The sequence below is a fragment of the Harmonia axyridis genome, chromosome X (assembly GCF_914767665.1).
Source record: "Harmonia axyridis chromosome X, icHarAxyr1.1, whole genome shotgun sequence".
Taxonomy (NCBI): domain Eukaryota; kingdom Metazoa; phylum Arthropoda; class Insecta; order Coleoptera; family Coccinellidae; genus Harmonia; species Harmonia axyridis.
This window is the reverse complement of record NC_059508.1, coordinates 14,330,124-14,355,030: the sequence shown is the minus strand read 5'-3', so window position 1 is coordinate 14,355,030 and position 24,907 is coordinate 14,330,124. Positions and strand designations below refer to the sequence as shown.

The window sequence follows — 24,907 nt, the reverse complement described above, 5'->3', positions numbered from 1 at the left end:
AGTCACTGTGTAGTATATAAGTCGCTGTATCTCAGTCCTTTTTATTTCAAGGCCAATAGTGTCTCAGTTACTTACCTATCTTGTGACTTAGACGATAATCATTATCGACTTCAACCAGTCATGAAGGAAGGTCTAATACCCCAGTGTGTGTGACTATAAATGAATGAATTATATAAATATTCATTGAACTTTTATTCGAATAATCTTGATTTGCATTATTCATGAATAGTTGAGTAATCAATGAATAGTTGAGTATTCACTGAATAGTTGAAGTATTCAATGAATAGTTGAACATTCATTGAATAGTTTTCTATTCATGAATGTTCAATGAATAGTAAAATATTCAATGAAACGTTGAGTGAATAGTTCAGTTCAGTTTTTAGTTGAAAATCAAGTGAATCTTCGTTATTATTCATTAATGATCATTTATTCAGGACTGGCGATGAGTGGTTAGTTGAGTTATACACCATTCGTGAAGTTTCGAATGAAAGTTTAACTGATCATTTAACTCCCTTATTCAGTAATGATTAAAGCAGGTTTTGTGATTTACTACGAACAAATCCTCTGATACGTTCCCTTTTAGTTACTGTCGTTTCAAACTTTCGTTAATCCCCATACATCTGAACGCTAAAGCTTCAACAAAGGCTACAGAGGGTACATGTTTAGGTACAAAGAGTGATCATAACATTATGAAGGTTATAAAATTCGAAATACACTGTGCAAAAAAATTAACGCACATTCTGAAAATCTCAATTTTAATGAAAGTTAACTCTACATTGACTTTATAACTTATTTTTTATGTTCTCTCGGGAAGGTTTTGAACGAAACAAGACACATTAAATGGAAGAAAAATTCAGGATTTCACCGAATCTTATGTGAAAGAAGAGAAATAAACAATTTTCGAAATACTGGAATGCTGATAAGTGATTTAATACTTGGTATTTTCACCCCATGCGTTAATTACAGCTCGGCAACGACGGTTCATACTCAAAATGAGTGATCTTAAAATGTTCTGATCTAATCCTTCCCAGATTTCTCTGAGTTGGATTCCTAAGTCATTAAGAGTAGCTGGATGATTTTCTGAACTTCTCAGCCTTCTATTGAGGTTGTCCCAAACCTGCTCAATCGGATTGAGATCTGGACTTCTTGCTATCCATTCCTCTTCAAGGTACTCCTGAACGATGCACGCACGATGGGGTCTGGCATTATCGTCTATAAAAATGAAATTTTCACCAATGTATGGGGCAAATGGCACTACATGCTCTTCAAGAATGTTCCTTATATACCTATCAGCATTCATAGCTCCATCATCAACGACCTCTAGGTCTCTGCGAGCAGTCAAAGATATTCCACCTCATACCATAATCGATCCGAAACCAGTGGTATTCAGGAAATTGCACTGAGCATATCTTTCATGTGGACGTCTGTATACAAGGGAACGTCGACCACAATGGTAGAGGCAGAATCTAGACTCATCTGTGAAGAGAACTCTTTCCCAATCAGCCTCTTCCCAATGGATATGCTCTCTCGCAAAACCCAAACGCGCCCTTCGATGGGCTGGGGTAAGAGCTGGGCCTCTTGCCGCGACACGAGGCCTTAAATCATATTCTCTGAGGCGATTTCTTATTGTCTGAGTGCTAAATTGCACCCCATGAGTTTGCTCAAGCTGATTTTGAAGGAGGTGAGCGGTTGCAAACCGTTGTCTCAACGAAGAAACTCTCAAGTAACGTTCTTGAATGGCAGTTGTTACCCGTGGTCTACCCTGTCCTGGTCTTCGGACATTCATACCTGTCTCCCTGAATCGCTGCAACATCCTGGACACACTTGTTTGGGAAACTCCAAACCTTTCTGTAATTCTTGTGTATGTCCACCCTTCTTCTCGCAAAACTACCGTTTGGGCACATTCCTCTTGGGCCAAATTGCGTGTTTTGCATTGCATAGCGATCGAGTGTAGAAATCAAACGAAAGAAAAACTATTGATCACTAGAATTGATCGAGAACAATGATTTCAGAAAGGAGCCAATACATTCAAAATCTGATAATCTCATCTTTTTTTATTCCTGCTGGGAAAAAACATCTGTATTGATGAAAAACGTTGAAAGTGGATAACATATGCATGCATAATTCTGATTAAAATAATTATCATTGAGAACACCTTCAGTTGTAGAATAAATTTGAGATTTCCATAATGTGCGTTAATTCTTTTGCGCAGTGTATATTGCATGTATAGAATTTGTTGGAATATGTGTTGATCAGGTTTGAGAAATGATTTACTGTATGCAGTAAATATTAATTGTATACACAAGTAATTCCTAGAAACCTTCATAATATCAAAATTACTCGGTGGGAAACAACAAACAAACGGAACCAGCAATATAAGCCAGCCGCCCAATTGTGGTTTCAGTAGGCAAACCCTATGGGCCATAGGGCAACAACCAACATCATCACGTATCCATATGTCAAATATTTATGCGTATTTATTGCTAGTGATTACCTGATATCCAATCATGCCTCCGGTGGTTAGAATTTTTGTGTGGATTATTTTAGAATGAATATTCACTGAATTATCATTGAATATTCAATTATTAGAATGAATTCAAGAATGAATATTCGAATGCAAAAAGGAAAAAAGTCCCTGCTCCAAATATTTGAACTAATATTCAGTTTTTTGCTGTGATCCTAGATCTATTTGATTCTCTAAGGGATTAAACCATTCAGGATGTTTGAGGGCTGGACAGTTTTCAGCTGAAAAATAATGTAGATATTTGTGGGCAACTGCAAAAACACTTCAAGAAGAAAAAGACCAACCCCTAGAAGCTGAAGGTGAACTAGCCTTCAAAAACATGTAAAATACACCACAAAAACCACACAAGAAGAAAATAAGGAAGTAGTGAGAAATTCAAATCGCTAGGAAAACTTTAGCAAGAATGAAATGGAAATTGAGGAAGATGAAAAGGAAAACAACGAAGAATAGATCAAGGAAAATTAAATGAAATAACTCTAGACAACAAAAACGGAAAATGTTTTCAACAAACTAAAAAGACGACATAAATAATAATGATAATATTAATTGATATAAAAATAGATGTATAGAACAAGTCAAAAAAGAAATGAAAAATAATTCAAACATTTTCTAAATTAACAAAAAAATATTCATTCATACTGTAAAAACACTTCTGTACAAGTGAAGCCTTAACTACTTTCTTAAATCTATTGGAATTTAGTGACCTAATATTACGAGGAAGATGATTGAATAATTTCATACACTGATATCTAGGGGACATTTCAAATTAGGAAGTGGTATGTTTGGGTATATACAACATTTCTCGTATTGTGGGAATGAATGCTTGACAGTTTAACAGTATTACTCTCATTCTCCTTTACCTACATAAACAAGGCATCTGAAGATGAAAATACAGGTCAGTGTTAAAATGCTCTATTTTGAGAATATGGATCTACAAGAGGACCTCGGAGCTACATCAAACGCAAAATCCTCTTTTGAATTGAAAAAACTCTACTAACATCAGAGGAATTTCCCCAGAGCAAGATGTTATACGAAATGTGGCTTTATACTAAACCATAATATATGCTCATAAGAGAATATAGAGGAAGGAAATTTTTAACTTGACTTAATGCATAATATGAGCTACATAGTTTCAAATACCTATCGATTTAGGTACCAAGGAATTTCGTGCATTCCCGTGATGAGATGACAGTATCGAAGTATTATCATAATTAGACAATAAGAACCATATGAACTTCGATTGTTCTTAGTTTATACTGGGTTCCTGAATAGGAGTTACGAAGGAAAATGAGAGATTCCTTGGATAATTTTAAAAATAAAATGGCCCATAAACATGAACCCGCAAACGCTTTGTTTTCGAGATACAGGGTGTTTCTTGTAGTCCTACTTTTTTGTGATGCTTAACTAGTTTATCGAATCTTTATTAATCTTCGCTACAGAGTTGTTGAATAAGTACCAAAACTTATATTAATTGATTTATCACAGCTACCTAACTGAATCTTTATAATAATTTAGATTTTCCTGAGAATTTCTCGAAATCGATTGCAGATACGACAAAACTACAACAAACCAAAAAGTGTAGTACTGAACAAGAGTTTCTTTTTAAATTTTTCAAAACTACCATTTGATCAAAAAAAAATTATTCTGGAGGAAAGAAGCTGCCATCTTTCCAGAAATATTCACCCTGTAGATTTGCATTCAAAATTAGGATATCACATGATGAAAACTTGGAAAAATTGGAATATCTATGCCAATTCAAGTTATATATTTTCGAAGAGAAGGTGCTATGAGAGAAAATCTTGAACTTTAACACCTGTACGTAGCTCAAAAAAAAAGCGTTTGCAAACTCATGTTATAATACGTTTTTCTTGAAATGATCCGAGAAATCTGTCATTTTCATTTGTACTTCCAATTTAGGAACACTCTGTAGATAGTCGATTCGAAACTGATGTCTTCACAAATAAATTGTAATTTAATGAAACTCAATAAGTTGTGCAACACAACCCAGACAATTTTTCGATGCGAATTACTCGGTTCAGTTCTGTGATAACTGCAGTATTGAAATTTTTTGACGAGAATGATACAAAAAACCAAAAACAGGTAAGAGTATACTGATGACGAATGCAAAAATCACAGATGGCAAATAAGGGCCGATGTCGAGAAAGCGGATAGATGAAGGAAAATAATGAACCTGAGCTCGTAGTGCAATAAACGTACTCATCTTGAAAGCGATAATAAACTCATAAACCATAAAGGGGTTCGATTTTTAACTGACGTGTCGATTTCAAAGGAAAGTAAAATGATTATTATTGGTTCATTTGATGGAGAAATTTTCGTTCTTCGTATTTGCGAGATTTCCGAAATTTTATATTTTGAAAATGTTGGGGGGGGGTGGTGTTGATTACCCCAGTACCCCCCATTTATACGCCCCTGATTGAACGAAACATTGCATTAAGAGATCTCATAAACTCTGTAATTAAAATCTCTGTAATTAATCAAATAATAAAAAGTAAAATTTAGTATTTGAATGTGACAACATCGTTGTTAACACGACGTTTAACACAAATAAGGACTTCGTGGATAGAAGTATGTTTACTTCAATATCAAGTATGGATAGGGAACACGAAATATTCAACATGGTTCAGCATTCTCTGGAGAACGTAAGCCAAATGCCATTAACAAACATCCTAACTATCCTGATGATGCAATTCGATCTGATATGCATCGCTCAAATTGAGCTCAGATTGATTTGTTAAAATATGAATACGTTTAGATGAGGGGTATAATTGTACAGTTTGTATGTCGGCCACATGACTCAGTGAATTATGAATGACCTTAGTCATATGAAAAATCAATTTTTCATTCAGTATTTTCATCAACCCTACATACAAGATACAGGATGGCCCATATAAACAGTTTGGTCGAATATTTTCGTAAGGACGAGTTGTTGTGGAAAAGGCGGAAGGATGTCAATATTTATTTGAGGTTGATTGCGTACGGTCATCCCCTAAAGCAGGGTGGCAACCCCCTCAAGAATCTCAAGTGGCAATAGGGTTGGAGTGACACATAATTCTGAAGATTTCTGTTAGGGGTATGTTTCGATGTTGGAAGTTATAAGTCAACTGTATTTAGTGGTCGAAGTTTTATGTTCCCTGTTTATTTTTCTGCCACATTTTTCAATTTATTTAATGAGGTTATGACCATTTCAGTGGAAATGAATTTGTAGCTTATTGAATATGTTGTTCTTTGTTTTCTAACTTCTCAGCTAGCAGGCAGAAATTATTACCATCAAAAAATTGAATTAGGTTATTCCTCAACTTCAACATGACGATAGTTTGTACAACTTTGTAATTGAGTTGAGTTTTTTGTTCAGCTTTGATTTACTCGAAAACTATCGCTTTTAGGACAAAAATGAAAGAGAGCTGAAAAATTTGAAATCAAACGTGCTATGTACTAATGTCAACATTGTTCCAATATCCATTCCAATATTCATAGAAAAGTTCGAGGCAAATACTGCAAGGGCTTGAAAATTCCAATCTCATAAATACAGTGGATGGTTGAAAAATTTGGTTGTAACTTTTTAACAAGGTTATCATTAATGTCAAATTTCATCCCGATGCTGTTATTAGTTCATGAGAAAAAATCAAAATGTTCGAATTTTTCGACCCTCAATAACAGGGTGTTCCTAAATTGAAGGTTCAAAGGAAAATGAGGGAGGTTTTGGGTAATTTTAAGAAAAAAAGTCCTATAAACATGGGTCTGCAAACGTTTCGTTTTCGAGATACAGGGTGTTTCGTGTAGTCTTATTTTTTTGTGATGATTATACCAGTTTATCAAAACTTCATTAATTTTCGCCACAGATTAGTAAATAAGTATCAAAACTTATAATTAATTTATTCATCAGAGTTTACTGAATGGATCTTCAAAATAATTTGGATATTCCTGAGGACTACTAGAGAATTATTTCAATTTTTTTTCTCAAAATGGGTAGCAGATACGACAACACTACAAAAAACCAAAAAATGTAGTTCTGGATCAAAGTTTCTGTTCACATTTTTCTAAACTATCAGTGGTCCATCAAAAAAAGCTCTGGAGGAAAGAAGCGAGCACTGTTCCAGGAAAAACATCACCCTGTAGATTTGTATTCAAAATTAGCATACCACATTGAAAATTTCTAATTGAAATTTCTATGATAAATTGAAGTTGAATTTCTTGTGAGGGAAAGAGGATATCAGAAAAAATCAAACTTTAACACCCAGTATTTGGAAAAAAGCGTTTAAGAGCCCTTTTGTTTTCTCAAAATGATCCTAGGAGTCTGTAATATTTGTTTGTACCTCCAACTAAGGAACACCCTCATTTTTCCTAGTTCAAAAGCAACAACGTGCTAATGATTCTGAAGAGTGTTTGAAGCTGTTGAAGTGCAATAAACCTGAACATGGCTCCATCATTTCACTCTGGAGTCCAATCGACATTCAGCTGAGTGGACTGCACACGATGAACCGAATTCAAAGCGAGGAAAAACACAACAGTCAGCTGGCAAGGTTATGGCATCAGTATTCTGGGATTCGCAATGTGTAATATTCATTGATTACCTACAAAAGGGCCAGACCATCAACAGCGATTATTATATAGAGTTATTGGATCGTTTAAAGGATGAAATCGTTTAAAAACGGCTCCATTTGAAGAAAAAAAATTGCTGTTTCATCAAGACAATGCCCCGTGTCACAAATCAATGAAAACAATGGCAAAATTTCATGAATTGGGCTTCGAATTGCTTCTGCATCCACCGTATTCGCCAGATCTGGCTCCCAGCGACTTTTTCCTGTTCTCAGACCTCAAAAGAATGCTCGTTGGAAATGAGTTTAGCGGCAATGAAGAAGTAATCGCCGAAACTGAGGCTTATTTTCAAGCGAAAGACAAATCGTACTACAAAAATGGTATCGAAAAGTTGGAAGATCGCTATAATCGCTGTATCGCCCTCGAAGGCAACTATGTTGAATAATAAAATCGAATTTTGCCAAAAAAATGTGTTTTACTATGGAAAACCGGGGACTTTTCAATTGGCCTGTTATAGATGCTTATATACAGTTCTGTGGCCTTCAAGGGTGTAATAGGCGCATGAATGAATGAGCGCTCAAAACCTCCTGACTTCTCTACAGTGTTTTCCTCTTGATTTCGTTCCAATTTTATTATTATCTCTATTTTCTTAATTTTTCAAATATACGGAACTAAGAAATAATATTTTTTTTTTCTAATTGAAGGCCCTCGAAGGAATAAGCATAGCCGGCGAGTTATACGGAAAAAAGGGTTTCGTAATTTACAAATCGCAGAAGGCCTACATGAAACGTTACAAGAACATCAAGATCGAGTTGAATAAATATCATCTGAAGGAGCTGAAAGCCATGCACGATTTATCGAACGAAAATGTAGTAAAATTTTATGGTGGCTGCTTCGAGGATCCCAGATATAATTGCGTCCTCTATGAATACTGTTCGAAGGGAACACTATACGATGTCATCCATGATGAGAATATTGAGCTGAATGACCTATCGTTCCGCATATCTCTTCTCATGGATATTGTCAGAGGGATGCTGTACCTACATTCTTGCTCGCTAAAGTCACATGGGACATTGAGCTCGACCCATTGTCTTGTCGACAATAGATTCAGCGTTAAAATATCTGATTACGGCCTTAGAAGTCTGGAAAGCTATGCCGATGACAACAGTTCGCAAGATGATACCCACCACTCATACTGGAAAAGTAAGTAAGTATTTATTCCATTCTCTTTTTGTTCCACCTAGGTAGGATTTTTAGTCATTATACAGGGTGTTTCATTGGGAAACGGAAATACTTCACAGGTGCATAGGTGGCACCAAGGCAGTTCTGGAGATACCCCATTCATTCGGTCTTACTTTCTTCGTAGCCGAGATACAGGGTATTTTATGAATTTTGCCCGTTTCTTTCTGAAGCCATATCAAACGAACCATCCGGTATATTTTCTTCATATTTGGCAAATATGTTCATAATTGAGAGCCCAAACGTATCATGCAATAACTACCTTGAAAATCCAGGTCCGGGTTGACGAAAAATTATGAATCGTTTGAATCCTCGAAACAACACCCTGTACATCAGAATTTTGAAAATCTGTTTTAATATTCGGAAACACCACTAAAAACTAAACTAAGACGTGTATTTCAAATGTTCGCGCAGACAGTTTTACTGCACAAATTACCAACGTGAAAGTGAAGTATTTAAGAACTTGAATACCTGAAAGTGGTTTGAAGTGACTTTTAACAACAGATTTTCAAAATTCCGATGTACAGGGTGTTGTTTCGAGGATTCAAACGATTCATAATTTTTTGTTAACCCGGATCTGAATTTTCAAGGAGGTTATTGCATGATACGTTTGAGCTCTCAATTAGGAACATATTTGCCAAATATGAAGAAAATATACAGGGTGGTTCGTTTGATATGGCCCCAGAAGGAAACGAGCAAAACTCATAAAACACCCTGTATCTCGGCTACGAAGAGAGTAAGACCCAATAAATGGGGTATCTTCAGAACCGCCTTGGTGCCACTTATGCACCTGTGAAGTATTTCCGTTTCCCAATGAAACACCCTGTATAAATTTCATGAATTTCCTTGTTCAAATTCGTTTTACGTAATTTTCTTGTTAATCCACATAAAAAGAAAGATGTCCTACAAACATTGAATTACGTGATATTTCAAACAAATTTTCATTTATCACATTTTTGGAACGATTTTCTTGAATATACAGGGTGTCCCGGGAAGAATTCGACAAACGTATAGCATGAATGAAGGTCATCATAGAGGATTCGTATCAAGAGGTTTCAATCGCCTGTGTGCCATCGTTTAGGATATACAGGGTGATGTTCATCTTACGAGTAGAATTTCACAGTTCAATAACTCTTTAACTAATCGACCGAATAATTTCAAATTTGGAGTTTTGTCATCCTTTACTATCGCATTTCCTTCAATATTTCTTAAATCGAGTAAATCAGATCCGGACTAGGAAAATTTCAGACTTTTTCCATTTTCGTGAATATTGGATCAACCTGTACCTTAATACGTACAGTTGTTGATTTTTTTCGTTGTTGTAATCACAAAGGTTTAATATATAATAAAAATTCTAAATCACTGCTTGGCACCTTCATACAGGGTGATCAATAAACATTTCCTTATGAAAGAAATTTTATGGTTCAAGATATCAGTTTTTTCACTCTTTACGAATGCCTTCACTAAATTTCTCAACAAACTGGATAAAGAATACAACAAAAACAGCAAATGAATTGAAAATATTTGATCTTGAAAACAATGAACCAAAAACAAAATGAATTAAATATTTTCAGTTCAGCAGGAATTGTTCGAAATGGTATCCTTCCATTTCAACACATTTTTGAGCACGTTGATATAGTTGTTTCACAGATTTCGCTATCGTATTCGGTTGAGATTTAATAATATCGCAAACATCAATAATTCTTTGTAGCAGTTGCTCCCTAATATTAGTCTGTACTGCATAGACCTTCCCATAATGAATAATCCATAGGTGTCAGATTAAGGGATCAGCCAACATTTCCACTCTGCCAATGCATCTGTTTCAAAAAGTCTTTTTTGGTTAGAGCGCATTACCTCCGTCATGCTGCAGCCACAATATTTCCATTGGAATGTTTTCTAAAAAATAAAATTATGTTTCTGAAAATGTTCATGAATTTCTCCTGTCTACCTATTTTCAAGAATATTAGGGCAAATCAAACGATTGTTGTAGATACCGCACCAAACATTTATCGAGAATCTAACTAGTAGGAAGGCGATAGTAAAGGGTGACAAAACTTCAGAATTTGAATTTATTCGGTGGCTTAGTTGAAGAGTTATTGAACTAAAAAAATTTCATTCTAAAGGGAATGTTTATTGATCACCCTGAATGACCGTGCCAAACAGAGATTCAGAATTTTGATTATGAATTAATTCTTTTGGTTACGAAAAAGAAAATAAATCCTAAGGTTCACGTACAGTGTGATCCAATATTCACGAAAATAGAAAAAGTCTGAAATTTTCCTAGTCCGGATCTGATTTATTCGATTTCAGAAATATTGAAAGAAGGCGATAGCAAAGGGTGACCAAACACCACAATTTGAAATTATTCGGTCTATTAGTTAAAGAGTTATTGAGCTGTGAAATTCCACTCGTAAGATAAACATCACCCTGTATATCCTAAACGGATGCACTCAGGCGATTGAAACTTCTTGGTACGAGTTCTCCATGATGACTTTTATTCGTGGTATCCATTTGTCGCATTCTTCCCGAGACACCCGGTATACATTTCTTGAATTTCCTTGTGTAAATTCGATTTTACGTAATTTTTTCATGAAAAGTTACAGAAACATAGAATTACGTGATACTACAAACGCATTTTCATTCATCACATTTCTGGAACGATTTTCTTGAATATTTAAAAACAACAAATGCAAGCTTGAAAGGTTTCTTACTCATTATTTCTTTGTTTTTCATCTTAAGCTCGTCAGCTCTGGGATACCTGAAACAAAAATACTAAACATTAGGAGGCCAATAACAGATCGTTGTGGTACACCTGATTGTATATTACTTGTGGCCGACGTTGCTTCCTATATGTTGACTCTGAACTTTCAGTTTGCTAGATACTAATGTATTCATTTCATTTATTCGATTTTAGGACCTTCAATTGTATATTTCCACGTATCTCTTTTTTTTGAATTACTCATCGGAATAGTCCCTTGCATTTTTAATGTGAATTTTCTATTTGCTAGATAGGAATCTATGTTTTCAGTCAGTATACGTTATGTTGAAAGTAATGAAAAATTCCATGTTTTTATGGCATGTCACTTTGCAGTTTGATTCAATTATTATATTCTACTATAACGCATTGGACAAGAGCTTTATTGTTTTTCACATCAGCGATTTTGTTCAATGCATTTTTGCCTATTATGATGAAGCTGCGTTTTCTATAGGAAGCAATAAATGTTTTCATGGAACAAATTCCTTTCCTTGAAATATAACGAAGAATATAAAAACAACAAATGCATGTACTGGAGGGGTACATTATCCTTATTTCGAAATATGTCATGATATATCGATAACAATTCATGGAACAAGAGGATTCTGCTTCAGATTTGTCTTATTATTGAAAATCATAATTTTTTTAAAAATAAATGCTGCGACTGTTTTCCCTGAATTCGTCGAAGATTCCGTTCGATTGGAATCTTATTATATCGGACCATTTCTTGGATCCCCCTTACAAATAACTGATACTTGAAAACAAATCTTCCAGTTCTTAGAAAAATGTTCAGAGGATTGTCATATCGTGAAACAAGATTGTCTGTTCCGTAGCAATCACATAGCTGAATTTTCAGAAAACGCACTCAACTATCGAGTGAAATCTGACGTATACATTCCGGAACATCGGAAGTTTATAATTTTATTTTTTCAATCTCCCAATGGAAAAATACTCGCAATTTTTCACGGATATTCGTTTTGTTATATTATAACTGTCTTTAATTTCAGTCCGATCGAAAAGGTATTTCTTCAATTAATCAAAAAACACAATATCTAACTGGTTTCACTTCAGATCCATCTAATGTATACTAACTGACAGAGAAACTGCAACACCCAGAAGAAGGTGTTTAAATTTTATTTTTTTTGTTGGTAAAACATAAATAGTATAGCAAGGAGTAAATGATTGAATTGAAAAAAAATTAAAATTTAAACAGCTCCTTCTGTGTGTTGCAGTTTCATTGTCAGTTAGTATATTTTCTCCATTATCGAACTTAACCGATATATCTATAAGCTCATTCTGTTCGAGCCTCCTAGTCATTTCAACCCAACAACTTTAACTTTTAAAACTTGATATCAGCCAAAGGGACTTTAAATTTTGTATTAGACCCTTGACTTGTAGTAGCCCTTTAGTTAAGTTATAATTCATGAGCTGCATAAATGATTAATTTCAGGTTTACTTTGGACTGCTCCTGAACTGCTTAGGGCTCCAAAAGAAAGAGGTACCCAACAAGGAGATATCTACTCCTTTGCTATTATAATGCACGAAATTGTAACGGGAAAGGAAACTTTTTATCTAGAGGAAGAGAACAATATGTCAGTTAGAGGTGAGTCAATGGTTTATTGATATGAATTAGGATGTAACTTGTTATTTTTTTATACTTATATTGTCAGATTGATTTCTCTATACAGGGTGATTCACCGCGATGGACGTTTATGGAAAACTAATCATAATTTTGAGCTGAAAATTTGCATATTGGGGTTTGAGGCAATGATCTTTCTCCCTAAAATATTTTCAGATCTTTACAACTTTCGGTTATACCGGAAACAGACTACTACTTCCTTATTTAAAATCGCACACCCAGTATATTATTGCATCATTAGATAGCTTTTTTGATGGTTATTTCAGCAATATGCCCTTACCTTGGGTGAAAACTTAACGGTTCATGAATTAATAGGATTCTTAAAAAAATGTTGGCGATGAGGACATTTTTCTGAATATTTCTGCACAAAAAGTTTCTTTCGAAAAATACTATTTCATTTTCGATTCTGCAAATACGTAGTATTATCAGACTGTTTGCAGTTTGGACCAAAAATGTACAGGGTGTTTATCAGGAGATCATGGAGTTGGACAACTCAAATTCATCAAAAATCAAGATTTTCAAATTAGAACCTATTTTTTCATTATTTCAGTCAATTCTACGTATGAACAGAGGGAGTATTACTCAAACATACCCAATACTTAAAAGGAATACTTTAAAAATTATCGAGGAAGAACTTCAAATGAGGAAAAACCGCAATTTCTAACTGTGTGGAGTAGTCTGTGATTCCTCGAAGACACAGAAAGTAACTAAAATTCGAAGTTTCGATAACTAAATTTGACACTTCATGATTTGTAATTAATTGTTCGTTGGGATTGTTGAGAAATCCATAAATTGATTACAATTCGTGGAATGTTAAAGTTAGTTATCGAAACATCAAATATTAGTTTTTTTCTGTGTTTTCCGGAAGTGGCAGACTACTCCACTCAGTTAGAGTATTCATTTTACTATATTGGGTAAGTTGGAGTAACCCTCCCTCTTATTATACTTAGAATTGACTGAAATATTAAAAAATATAGGTTCTTATTTGAAAATCTTGATTTTCGATGAATTTGAGTGGTCCAACTTTATGATCTCCTGATAAACACCCTGTACATTTTTGTTCCAAACTGCAAACAGTCTTATATTAGAATGTATTTGCAGAATCGAAAATGAGAAGAGATTTTTCTAAAAAAACTTTTTCTGCAGAAATATTGAAAAAAATGCGAGACTCCGTCACCACCATTTTTTCAAAAGAATCCCATGAACTCATCAACCGTTGAGTTTGTACTCAAGGTATGGCATATTGCTGAAATTGCCATGAAAAAAACTATCTAATGATGGAATAATATACAGGGTGTGCAATTTGAAATAAGGAAGTAGTTGTATGTTTTCGGTATAACCGGAAGTTGTAGAGATTTGAAAATATTTTAGGAAGAAAGATCATTATCTCAAACCCTGATATGCAAATTTTCAACTCAAAATTATGATTAGTTTTCCATAAACATCGAATAAGCCATCGCGGTGAATCATCCTGTATAAGGTGGTTATCTTTTTTATTCCGAAAAATGATGTATACCGATATATTTGACCGATTGTATTTTTCTCAAAATATTCTCCATGATTTTTACATTGAAGAATGCGGGTTGGTATAGAACAGTTTTTTGAATCAAAAATTTGAAAAATAATAGATGAATTCCTGGCAGGAGAGTACCAACATATAACATAATAAAATAAAATCATGGAATCTTTTTGAATTTGAGATTTTCTCGCACGATATTGTTCTACAAGATGTGGCAGAATGAAGGAATTAGCCAAAGAATTAGAAAAATGAATCTTCGGTTAATTATTGTCAAATGAATTAAGTTTTCTCTTATCTGATCAAGCTGTCTTAGCTGTCATAATTTTACGAAGACGTCAAACGCATTTTCTTAGATATAACGTAATTGGGTTCTAGTAGATCGTTCTAACGTTAATATTCAATCAGATCTCTTCGGAATTTTTCTGTATGGAGAAGAATGAGTATTGTTGCATTTTCCTTTTTTCTGAGATCGTTGGCACAGTTACTTCCAAGTTAATTTTGAATCTGTATTGAGATTCTACTAGAATTCCAGGAATTTTTGTAATTGAAATTATCACTCACGACAACGGATATTGGGTGTCTAGCAGTCAACAGTACATTTTTCATGCACCATGCCTTAATTCGAACGGATCCTTTTGTAATTCAACCACTTTATATCTGTTACATGGCAACGCTACTGGGTGAAACACGGAAAAACGAATAAAATGGAATAGAAAACGGGTTTTTGATATTTTTATGGTGCTCTCTTTCCATTAATCTGAATGAAATTATATCCGCACTTTCTGATGAAGGACTCATATCCTCCAGGAAGGATCCAAGAGCTTGTCATCGGGCCTTTTAAAAAATCGATGTGCCTGCGCAAGGCAGGAATTCTATGCCGATATGTTATCGTTCAACTGTTGAATCGGTTGTTTGATAAGTACTGACGTGAAATCAGGAACTTTTGAGCGCTTGATCATGCGTCGCATGAATGGGTGAGCGCTCGAAAGCTCCTGACTTTACGTCACTGATTTCCTAATTTTTTTCATACTCAGCAGATTTTTCTGAAGAAATGGTCATTCTATATAAATTTCTGCTCAGTCAAACATTTATCACTGAAATATTGTGTTTTGTTTCGATATTCTGCTTGCATTTTCTATAATTCTGATAAAAGTTGCTACACTAAATTTTGTACGAAGCTTGAAATATCTATTCTATATATTCACGCAAAATCTCTGATCAAATATACAGGGTGATTCACCGGGATGCCCTATAAGGCGTTTATGGAAAACTGATCATAATTTTGAGCTGAAAATTTGCATTATGGGTTTTGAGATAATGATCTTTCTCCCTAAAATATTTTCAGATCTCTTAAACTTCTGGTTATACCGGAAACAGACTACTACTTCCTCATTTCAAATGGCACACCCGTATATTATTGCATCATTAGATAGCTTTTTTGACGAAAATTTCAGCAATATTGCATGGGTAAAACTCAACGGTTCATGAGTTAATGGGATACTTATGAAAAAAATGGTGGCGATGGGGACGCACATTTTTTTGAATTTTCCGGCAGAAAGAGCTTTTTTCGAGAAATTTTTTTTTTGATTCAGCAAATACGTAGTATTATAGGACTGTTTGCGGTTTGGACCAAAAATGTACAGGGTGTTCATGAGGAGTTCATGAACTTGAACAACTCAAATTCATCAAAACTCAAGATTTTCAAATTAGAAACGAAAATTCGATGTTCGGATAACTAGATTTTACATTTCATGAATTATAATTAATTTTTCGTCGGGTTTGTTGAGAAATCCATAAACCAGTGCAATTTACGAACGAATAATTCATTACAATTCTTGAAATGTCAAATTCAGTTATGAAAACATCGAATTCAAGTTTTTTTCTGTGTATTTTCTTTCCCCTGAGGTGTACACCCTGTACATCTTGATCGAATATGCAATTCTGAAAGTGACATGAAAACAAACTTTCTAAAGGATAAATTGAAGGAATCCTTAATCGGATTTTCCCAATTGATGAACTAATCCTTGGCATTCGAGAATCAAACCTATCCTGAAAATTTCCATTATCTACGTCCTTTCATTTGAAATTTATCGTGTATATGACCGACAAATTTGGGGGTCGGATTCTACATCGTTGACCATTCACGGCTCAAAATTCGAAAATTGCAGACATTGTGACTAAATGATGAACCGAATGGTTTGGACAATGGGTTCTCCAAAAAGGTTGAATTATTATTGGGTGAAGTAAAAGAAATCCATTATTTTTCCAATTTATAGCTTTATTTATCTGTATCTCGCGTTGTATGAGTCCGATCAGGCTGACAGCCTCTTTTGGGCGTCCACTGCGTGTTCTTTTCACCACGTTTAAACTTGGCATACCAATCAATGATGGTTGATTTTCCTGGTGCAGACCCCGGAAACTCTTCATCAAGCCAAGATTTTGCTTCAACTGTATTTTTCTCTTCAAAAAGCAATATTTTTCAATTTTTTTTTCAAATAACAAAAGTAGCTACACTCACAACGCAGTATCTCACAAACTAATGATCGGACTGCTGTCAAATTTTGACAAGTATCGTTTGAAGGTTGGTACTAACTAAAAATCATATGGATTTAATACAAGCACAGCCATCTGTGCATCAGACTGGGGACTTTTCAATTGGCCTAATATAGCGGTCATTCTGTAGTTGACTCGGACGAGATTGTGATGAATAAAAACTTCATTTCAATAACATAAATGAATAAACAGAAACCCATCTGAAATTATTTATAAAAGGTTATTTGCTGTGAATTAAATTCAATTAAAGTTTAGTAGTTCAAATAAATAAATAACTGCAGAGGCCAATAGAATATCAATAGTTTATTGATTGGAGGGATTGAGCATTATTGCTGCATCCACCCTGTTTATTGTTTTAAGTGCTCAATTGTACTCGTCCAACAGGTCATCCCTTGTTGGTTTGAAAATTGTCACAGCAATAAACACGGCTAACATCAAAGTTGATTTCCAGACAGAATAACAAAAGTAACTCGACAAGCCTGACATTATTCATTCATTTATGCAGTCCCTTAAACCTGAACTTTCAACCTCTCTTTATACAGTATTTCATATTTCTACAGCACAAAGGCGAAAGTTTTATTCGGGGTGGGCTCTATTTTCCCAACTTTCAATTAGTAGGACAACAAACTCCGTAATTCAGGAAATACGGTATTATTCCGAATGGCAACTATGCGAAAGTTTGGATTGGAAAATCAGGTCTTCTCCTTTGTACACCTATTCATGCAGGCATTGTAGCATCTTACGGATTGAAACTTGAGAAAGTCCTAAATATCGCTCTGTGTCTCTAGCGTGAAAATTAATCAATCCCTCTCAAATTCCTCCATCAATGCGAATGAAAACAATCGAAAAAAGTGAAATTCTAAGACGACGTTCGAATGAAATTTCAGTAGACGTCACTTGGAAGTATAAGATGTATGAACAAGAAGTCTATTAAATGAGAAACAACGCTTTAATTACTAGGCCAATTGAAAAGTCCCCGGTTTGATGCACAGATGGCGGTGCTAGTATTAAACCCATATGATTTTTAGTTAGTACCAACCTTCAAACGATACGTGTCAAAATTTGACAGCAGTCCGACCATTAGTTTGTGAGATATTGCGTTGTGAGTGAAACTAACGGGTGTTTTTTGTCGAGGTATATAACTTTAAGTTGGCATTACTTCAAGATTCAAGATGACGACCGATTTAACAGCTGTCAAGTGATTTATTCTCAGTTCGGTTTGGCAATTCATCATGAATAGACTCACGCTTAAACAACGCTTGCAAATAGTGCAATTTTATTTCGAAAATAATGGTTCTGTGCGGAATACGTATCGCGCACTACGTCCATTTTATTTTATTTAGAGATGAAGCGCACTTCTGGTTGAATGGCTACGTCAACAAACAAAACTGCCGCATTTGGAGTGAAGCTAATCCTCAAGTGTATGTCGAAACACCGTTACATCCAGAAAAACTGACTGTTTGGTGCGCTTTATGGGCTGGTGGAATCATTGGTCCGTACTTCTTCAAAAACGATGATGGCCAGAGCGTTACAGTCAATGGTGATCGGTATAGAGCCATGATAACTAACTTTTTCATTCCTGAATTGAACAACAATGGTGTCCAGGAGCTGTGGTTCCAACAAGACGGCGCAACATGTCACACAGCTCGTGCCACAATCGATTTATTGAAAGACAAGTTTGGTGACCGCCTAATTTCACGTTTGGACCTGTGAATTGGCCTCCAAGATCTTGTGATTTAACACCGCTAGACTACTTTCTGTGAGGCTATGTAAAGTCATTGGTCTATGCGGATAAGCCACAAATCCTTGACCATTTGGCTTGACCATTTGGAAGACAACATTCGCCGTGTTATTGCCGATATACGGCCACAAATGTTGGAAAAAGTCATCGAAAATTGGACGTCCAGATTGGACTACATCCGAGTCAGCCGTGGCGATCATATGCCAAAAATCATATTCAAAATGTAATGCCACAAGATTATCTTGCGGATAAATAAAATTCATGTCAATTGAAAAATCCATCGTTGTTTTATTGCAATTTGAAGTTCTATCGCTCTAAAGAAAAACACCCTTTATATGTACAAGTCGAAGACTTGGGTTATCAATGTCTCTATTATTTTAACCTTGTTTCGTAAGAATAATTTGGTTGTCGGATTCCGTTACGAGTAGGATCAGTGAAATTGCTCCATTTTCTTCCCGCTTTCCATCAGCCATTCTGTAAAATTCAGGCGGTCATTTATTTCCTTTCATTTATTCGATTTTAAGACCTTCACTTCCATATTTCCACGTATCTTTGTCTTTGAATTATTCATCGGAATAGATTACTTCGGTCTTTAACTTTATTATCTATCGTTCGAAACTATTAATAAATTTATCCACGTCTTTGTGGATCATTATTTGCCAGTTGGAAAAGTAAATTGATAAAAATGTAGTCTGCTATACTGTTTGTTTTCTCTGGGATATCTGAAATAAAAATATTAAATTTGAGGGGGTCTATCACAGATAGACCTGATTTAATATTTCTTGTTGTCGACATCGCCCCTTGTATGTTTAATTTGAAATTTCTGTTTGCTAGGTACAAATGTATTTTTTAGTCACAAAACCTTGTGTTAATAGTAATAACAAACTTTATGTTTTCAAGGCATGTCCCTTTGCAGTTTGATTCAGTAATCATATTCATTCAATTGTATAAGTAGCCATATGGGAAGTTGTGAATTCGAGTGCTCCACATTATTTCGTGAATTAAAGACGCAATATATTTTAAATATTGGTGAAATTATAAAAGAGTAAATACAAGAAGAAAGTTCATATTTGGCTGAGTGATTTTCAAATCAATTTAATTTTTTTTCGCGTGTATTTACGATTATTTGAGTGGAAATTTATCATTCATTCCGGGATATCCTGATTATCACACGACATCTGGAGGTATCTCAAGCAAGAGTTGTAAAGCGTAACATACACGTCGAGATATCGAAAAAGGAGGATGGCAGTAAATGAGGAACTAGCGAGGTTTTTAAAGACTGAATTTACCAATCAAACCATCATTATCAGGGAGGAACTTGCGAAGTTAAGAGAAGAAATAAAGCAGGTGGGGATAGACACGGGTGAAAGATTGGAAAACTGTGAACAAAGACTCTCCAGAGTAGAAAGCGAGATATTGGAGATAAAGAGAAGATCGTTGAAGAATAATATCATCATCTCTGGATTGGAACCCGATAGTCCCAATTTGGTAAAGTGCGTTGTCTCCAAACTGAATGCAATTTTGAATATCAATCTGCTAGAAACAGAGGTTAATAATATATATAGATTGGGAAAAATTAAACCAGTGATAAAAATCGAATTTGTATCTTTCCTAGCCAAGTCTAAGGTTATAAAGAATCGACACAAATTAAAGGGTTCCCGTATTTTCATAAACGAAGACCTTTGTGAAGAAGATCGTGACGATTTCAAAATACTGCGCCAACAACTGAACTTGGCAAGAGCGAACAATCAGAGGGCATACATCTGGCAGAAGCTCCTTGTCGTAAATGGTGAGAAATTTTCTGTGCAGCAACTTAAGACTCAAACTGTATTGGAACTACAGACTCGTATTGAAGAAAATCCATCTAGCATACCAACTGATTTAGTAAGCAGCGCACCTAATAGTCCGGCCCCAATATCCCGTATTACACAGATGTTAACTGAACACGAACACTTGACAGTGGAAGAGGACTCTAAGATCAGCAAGGAGATTTCAACGATTAATCAGGTGCTGGAAAGGACCAAGGAGTGGGAAATAAAGAGCAGAACGAGATCACAGTCTTCGGGGAGTGGTAGTGCCAGGAGAGAGCAAAAACTGGTAACAACAGAACCAAAGCAGTCATCAGGTAGTGGAGTTGTCAAGAAAGAACAAAAAGCTGATAACAGTGGAAAGAAAGGAAAGAAGGGAGGTTAGAAGAGCTAAGGTAAACTACTCTTTATTCATCTATTTTAAGTTTTAATTGTATATACATGGATCAATTCTTGAGGGATTTTGAGGGGGAAACACATAAAGCAGAATATATAGATTATGTTGGGGATCTCAAACATTATAACATAGAATCAAAATTTAAAATCATTCACAATAATATCAGAAGTATCGACAGGAATTTTGACGAGTTCAAATTAATGTTGAGAACATATACAGATGATTTTCATGTGATTGTTTTAACGGAAACATTTATGATAGATAACGTGGATCTTTATAAAATCGAAGGATACACATACATGTATAATTATGGAACTTTCAACAAAAATGACGGGGTTGTGATATATATCAGGAACGATTTGATGTTTAACGGAAAGATAATAAGTATAGGAGAAATTAAAGCGGTGGAACTAGACCTTGTATTCGAAATGAAAAAACTTAAAATAACAGGAATCTATCGTTCTCCAAAAGGATGTCCAAAAAAGTTCAATAGAGACTTAGCTGAATACATTGGAACAACAACAAGTAATAATAGTACGTGGGATTATCATTTAATTGTAGGAGATATTAACATTGATCTTTTAACGAATAATGAAATAGTTGATGAATACATGAATGTCTTTAGTTTTTTTGGATATAAATCCTATATAAATAATGTAACTAGGCCTTCTAGTGGTAGTTGCCTTGACCATATATTTCTGAGATATCGCCAATCTGTTGTAAATCAGAATAGATCGTTTATTATTCGTACGGACATCACTGATCATTATGCAATTAGTTTATGCCTCAACCTGAAAGAAAAACCTCCCGAAAAAATTATTAAATATAAAACTTATATTGATTATCAGAAATTAAAAAATGATTTAAAGGAAATTGATTGGCACGAATTGATAAAAAATAAAGATGTAGACTCATTCGCAGAATTGTTTATTGATTTATTAAAACATTACACACAGAAACATACAACAAAAATTGAGTTGAGCCATAGGAAATCTGGGAGAAGCAACTGGATCACTCAGGGATTACTAAAAGCCATAAACAGAAAAAACTATTTATACAAGGAAATGATGAAATATCCATACAATACTGAGTTGAAACAACAATATACAAGATACAGAAATATTTTACACAAGTTGATCAGGAATGCTAAAAGAGATTACATGAACACCTTTGTCACGAAATATACTTCAGCAACAAAATCACTTTGGTCTTACGTGGATAACCTCTGCGGTAGATCCAAACCTGAAACAGAAATAAAATCTATCATTAATAATGAAGGACAGGAAGTAACAAACACGGAACAAATTGTAGAGGAATTCGGAAGATATTACAACGAAGTAGGTAAGAAGCTAGCAGATAAAATACCTTATAGTTTAGAAAAGAAAGAGGGTGAAATTTTTTATAATGAAACATTTTTTCTATTCCCAACAAGTTCAAATGAAGTGAAAGAAGTGATACAAAAACAAAAAAACGGAGGATCTCCTGGCGTTGATGGAATTAGATCAGAACTGCTGAAAAATATTCAAGAAGAAATAGTTGAACCCCTTGTATTAATGACGAATATGTGTTTCGAGTCAGCTAAGTTTCCTAGAATTTTCAAAGTGGGGGTTATCAAACCAATTTTTAAATCAGGAGAAAAGGACAAGATGACAAATTATAGACCGATATGTCTTATATCGAATGTAGCCAAAATTGTAGAGAAATTATTGAAGATCAGAATTGTCAAGTTCCTAGAAAAAAATAAAATTATATCTGAACACCAGTACGGTTTCAGAGAAGGTAAATCGACTGAAGATGCGATTAGGAGAATGATAGCGAGGATATACGGTTGGTTAGATGGTAGAAAAACTGGTCTGTGTGTCTTTGTAGACCTTGAAAAAGCCTTCGATACTGTTTCACACAAAAAACTTTTAGATAAACTCTACCGAAACGGCTTCCGGGGTAAATCATATGAATTATTGAAAAGCTATTTAACTGATAGAGTCCAATTTGTAAAAATAAAGGATTATTCTAGTAAGGTGAGGAACATCGAATGTGGAGTACCCCAAGGAACAGTGATGGGACCAATATTGTTCTTAGTTTATATGAATGGTTTATTACAAATGGAGAAGAAAGGTGAGGTTATCAGTTTTGCGGATGACACTGCCATATTGTACGAGGGAAATTCTTGGCAAGAACTGAAATCTGAGTCTGAAAAAGACCTTTTCAAAATAAAACAGTGGTTTGAGATGAATGAATTAACAATGAACGTAAAAAAAACAAAGTACTTACCGTTTACTTCCTATGAGTCAGGTCTTCCGAACTTGGGTCCTCTGAAAGTCAACGATTGCACAATTATACCCGAAACTGACTCCATCAAGTATCTCGGCATTACCATCGATAGACATCTAAAATGGAACTTACATATAGACAATTTGGTAAGGAAACTTAGATGCCTTCTATCAAAGTTTAGATACCTTAAAAAGTATTTGGAAATAGAAAGGCTAATGCAGATATATAATGCTCTATGCCAATCGCTGATAAAGTATGGAATTATTGCCTGGGGTGGAGCGTACGAATGTCATATAAAAAGAGTAGAAGTGGTCCAGAAATGGTTGCTCCGTGTAATCTACGGAAAGCCCCATTTGTTTCCTTCAGACGAATTATACTTCTTATCGCGGGCAATGAATCCTCAACAGTTATTTGTATCCCAGATATTAACGGCCATCTGTTCTAGAAGAATACAACTCACATTAAGACAAACCGATTGCAGTTATGAAACAAGAAGTAAGATAATTCACGTGATTCCTAGAGCAGAAAAGCGAATTGGACAAAGATGCTTCACATACTTGGCTCCACGCATTTATAGTATGATCCCGAAGAACCTGAAAGACATAAGACACAATAAGAAGCAACAAATTATGATAAAGAAATGGATTTTTGAAAAAGGAAGAAAATATATTCAATCCATAATCAATGGTTGAATCATGGATGAAACCTCATATCCAAGGATTCCTGCCTACCTTAGATCGGCCTCTAGATGATGCACCGGTAATCCTCAACTGCATGTCACCAAGGTTACAACACTAAAGAGTCATCACTGAGTTCTCGACACTTCAAGTTATCCTCATTTTGATCAATTCCATTATTTATTCAGTTTTTATTCAGAATTAGATTTATTTCAAATGTGGCTATTGTAATATTGTTCATATGTTAATTGTATATCGCGTACAGGCTTCAGCCTCTGCGATTTATGTTTATGTCACAATAAACTATTATTATTATTATTATTATTATTATTATAACGCATTGGACAAGAGCGTAAAATAAGTGCTATATTTTGTTTCACATCAGCGGTTATGTTCAATGCCTTCTTGCTTATTAGGATGTAGTTGCGTTTTTTATTTTGAGCAACAAATATTTTCATGAAATATAACAAGGAATATAAAAACAATAAGTGCATGCATTGAAAAGCCAGATTATCCTTCTTTCTATACAGGGTGTTTCCTAAACATGCGGCAAAAATTCAGGGGGTTGTTCCTTGGACTATTTTGAGCATGTTTTGTGCTTGGATGATTTTTGAAAAACCTCTTTGTTTCGAAGATACAGGGCGAACAACATTTTTCATATTTTTAAAATTAATAATAGTTTAAATAAAAATGCGTACCGCACTGTGTTTACTAAGTAGGTACAATTTATTTTTAAATTTGTTTAACAACATTCCAATTACTAAAAACCCTTAGATTATTTCCTATGGGGCCATCTAAAATCATTAGTTTATACCACTCCAGTAGAAAATGTGGAAGACTTGCGAAATCGGATCATTGCTGGGTGTAACTTAATAAGAAATGATCCTGGTGTTTTTGAAGGGGTTCGGCAGTCAATGAGGAGAAGATTGGATGCTTGTATGCTGGCTAGAGGTGGTCATTTTCAACAGTTTTTGTAGGTTGAGTTGAATTTTCATGTAATTTTTCATAATAAAATGTTATTATCTGAAATTTTGTTTCCCTATATCTTCGAAACAAATAGGTTTTTCAAAAATCATCAAAGGACAAAATATTCTTAGAATAGTCCAAGGAACAACCCCCTGAATTTTTGCCGCATGTTTAGGAAACACCCTGTATATGGCATGATATCGATACCAATTGATGGAACAAGTACCTTCTGCATTCAGATTTGTCTTTTCATCGAAATTC

At 34.7% G+C, this 24,907-nt stretch overlaps 1 protein-coding gene and 1 long non-coding RNA gene across 4 annotated transcripts in view; one reads left to right on the top strand and one right to left on the bottom strand.

Moving 5' to 3' along the window:
* Positions 1-24,907, top strand: part of LOC123685744 (atrial natriuretic peptide receptor 1-like) — a 71,050-nt gene that overhangs the window by 11,268 nt on the left and 34,875 nt on the right. For both annotated transcript variants that reach the window (XM_045625600.1, XM_045625601.1), the window contains 2 exons: positions 7,786-8,284; positions 12,526-12,678. In XM_045625600.1, coding sequence (XP_045481556.1) covers positions 7,786-8,284; positions 12,526-12,678 — 652 coding nt within the window. The remainder of the gene's footprint in view (positions 1-7,785; positions 8,285-12,525; positions 12,679-24,907) is intronic.
* LOC123685746 lies at positions 21,770-24,007 on the bottom strand. Of its 2 annotated transcripts, XR_006748351.1 has the most exons (4): positions 23,735-24,007; positions 23,189-23,596; positions 23,004-23,119; positions 21,770-21,974 (listed from the first exon to the last, which is right to left on the bottom strand). It is a non-coding gene; the product is annotated as an uncharacterized LOC123685746 (long non-coding RNA). The 2 variants fall into 2 exon arrangements; XR_006748350.1 differs by having other exon boundaries at positions 23,189-24,007.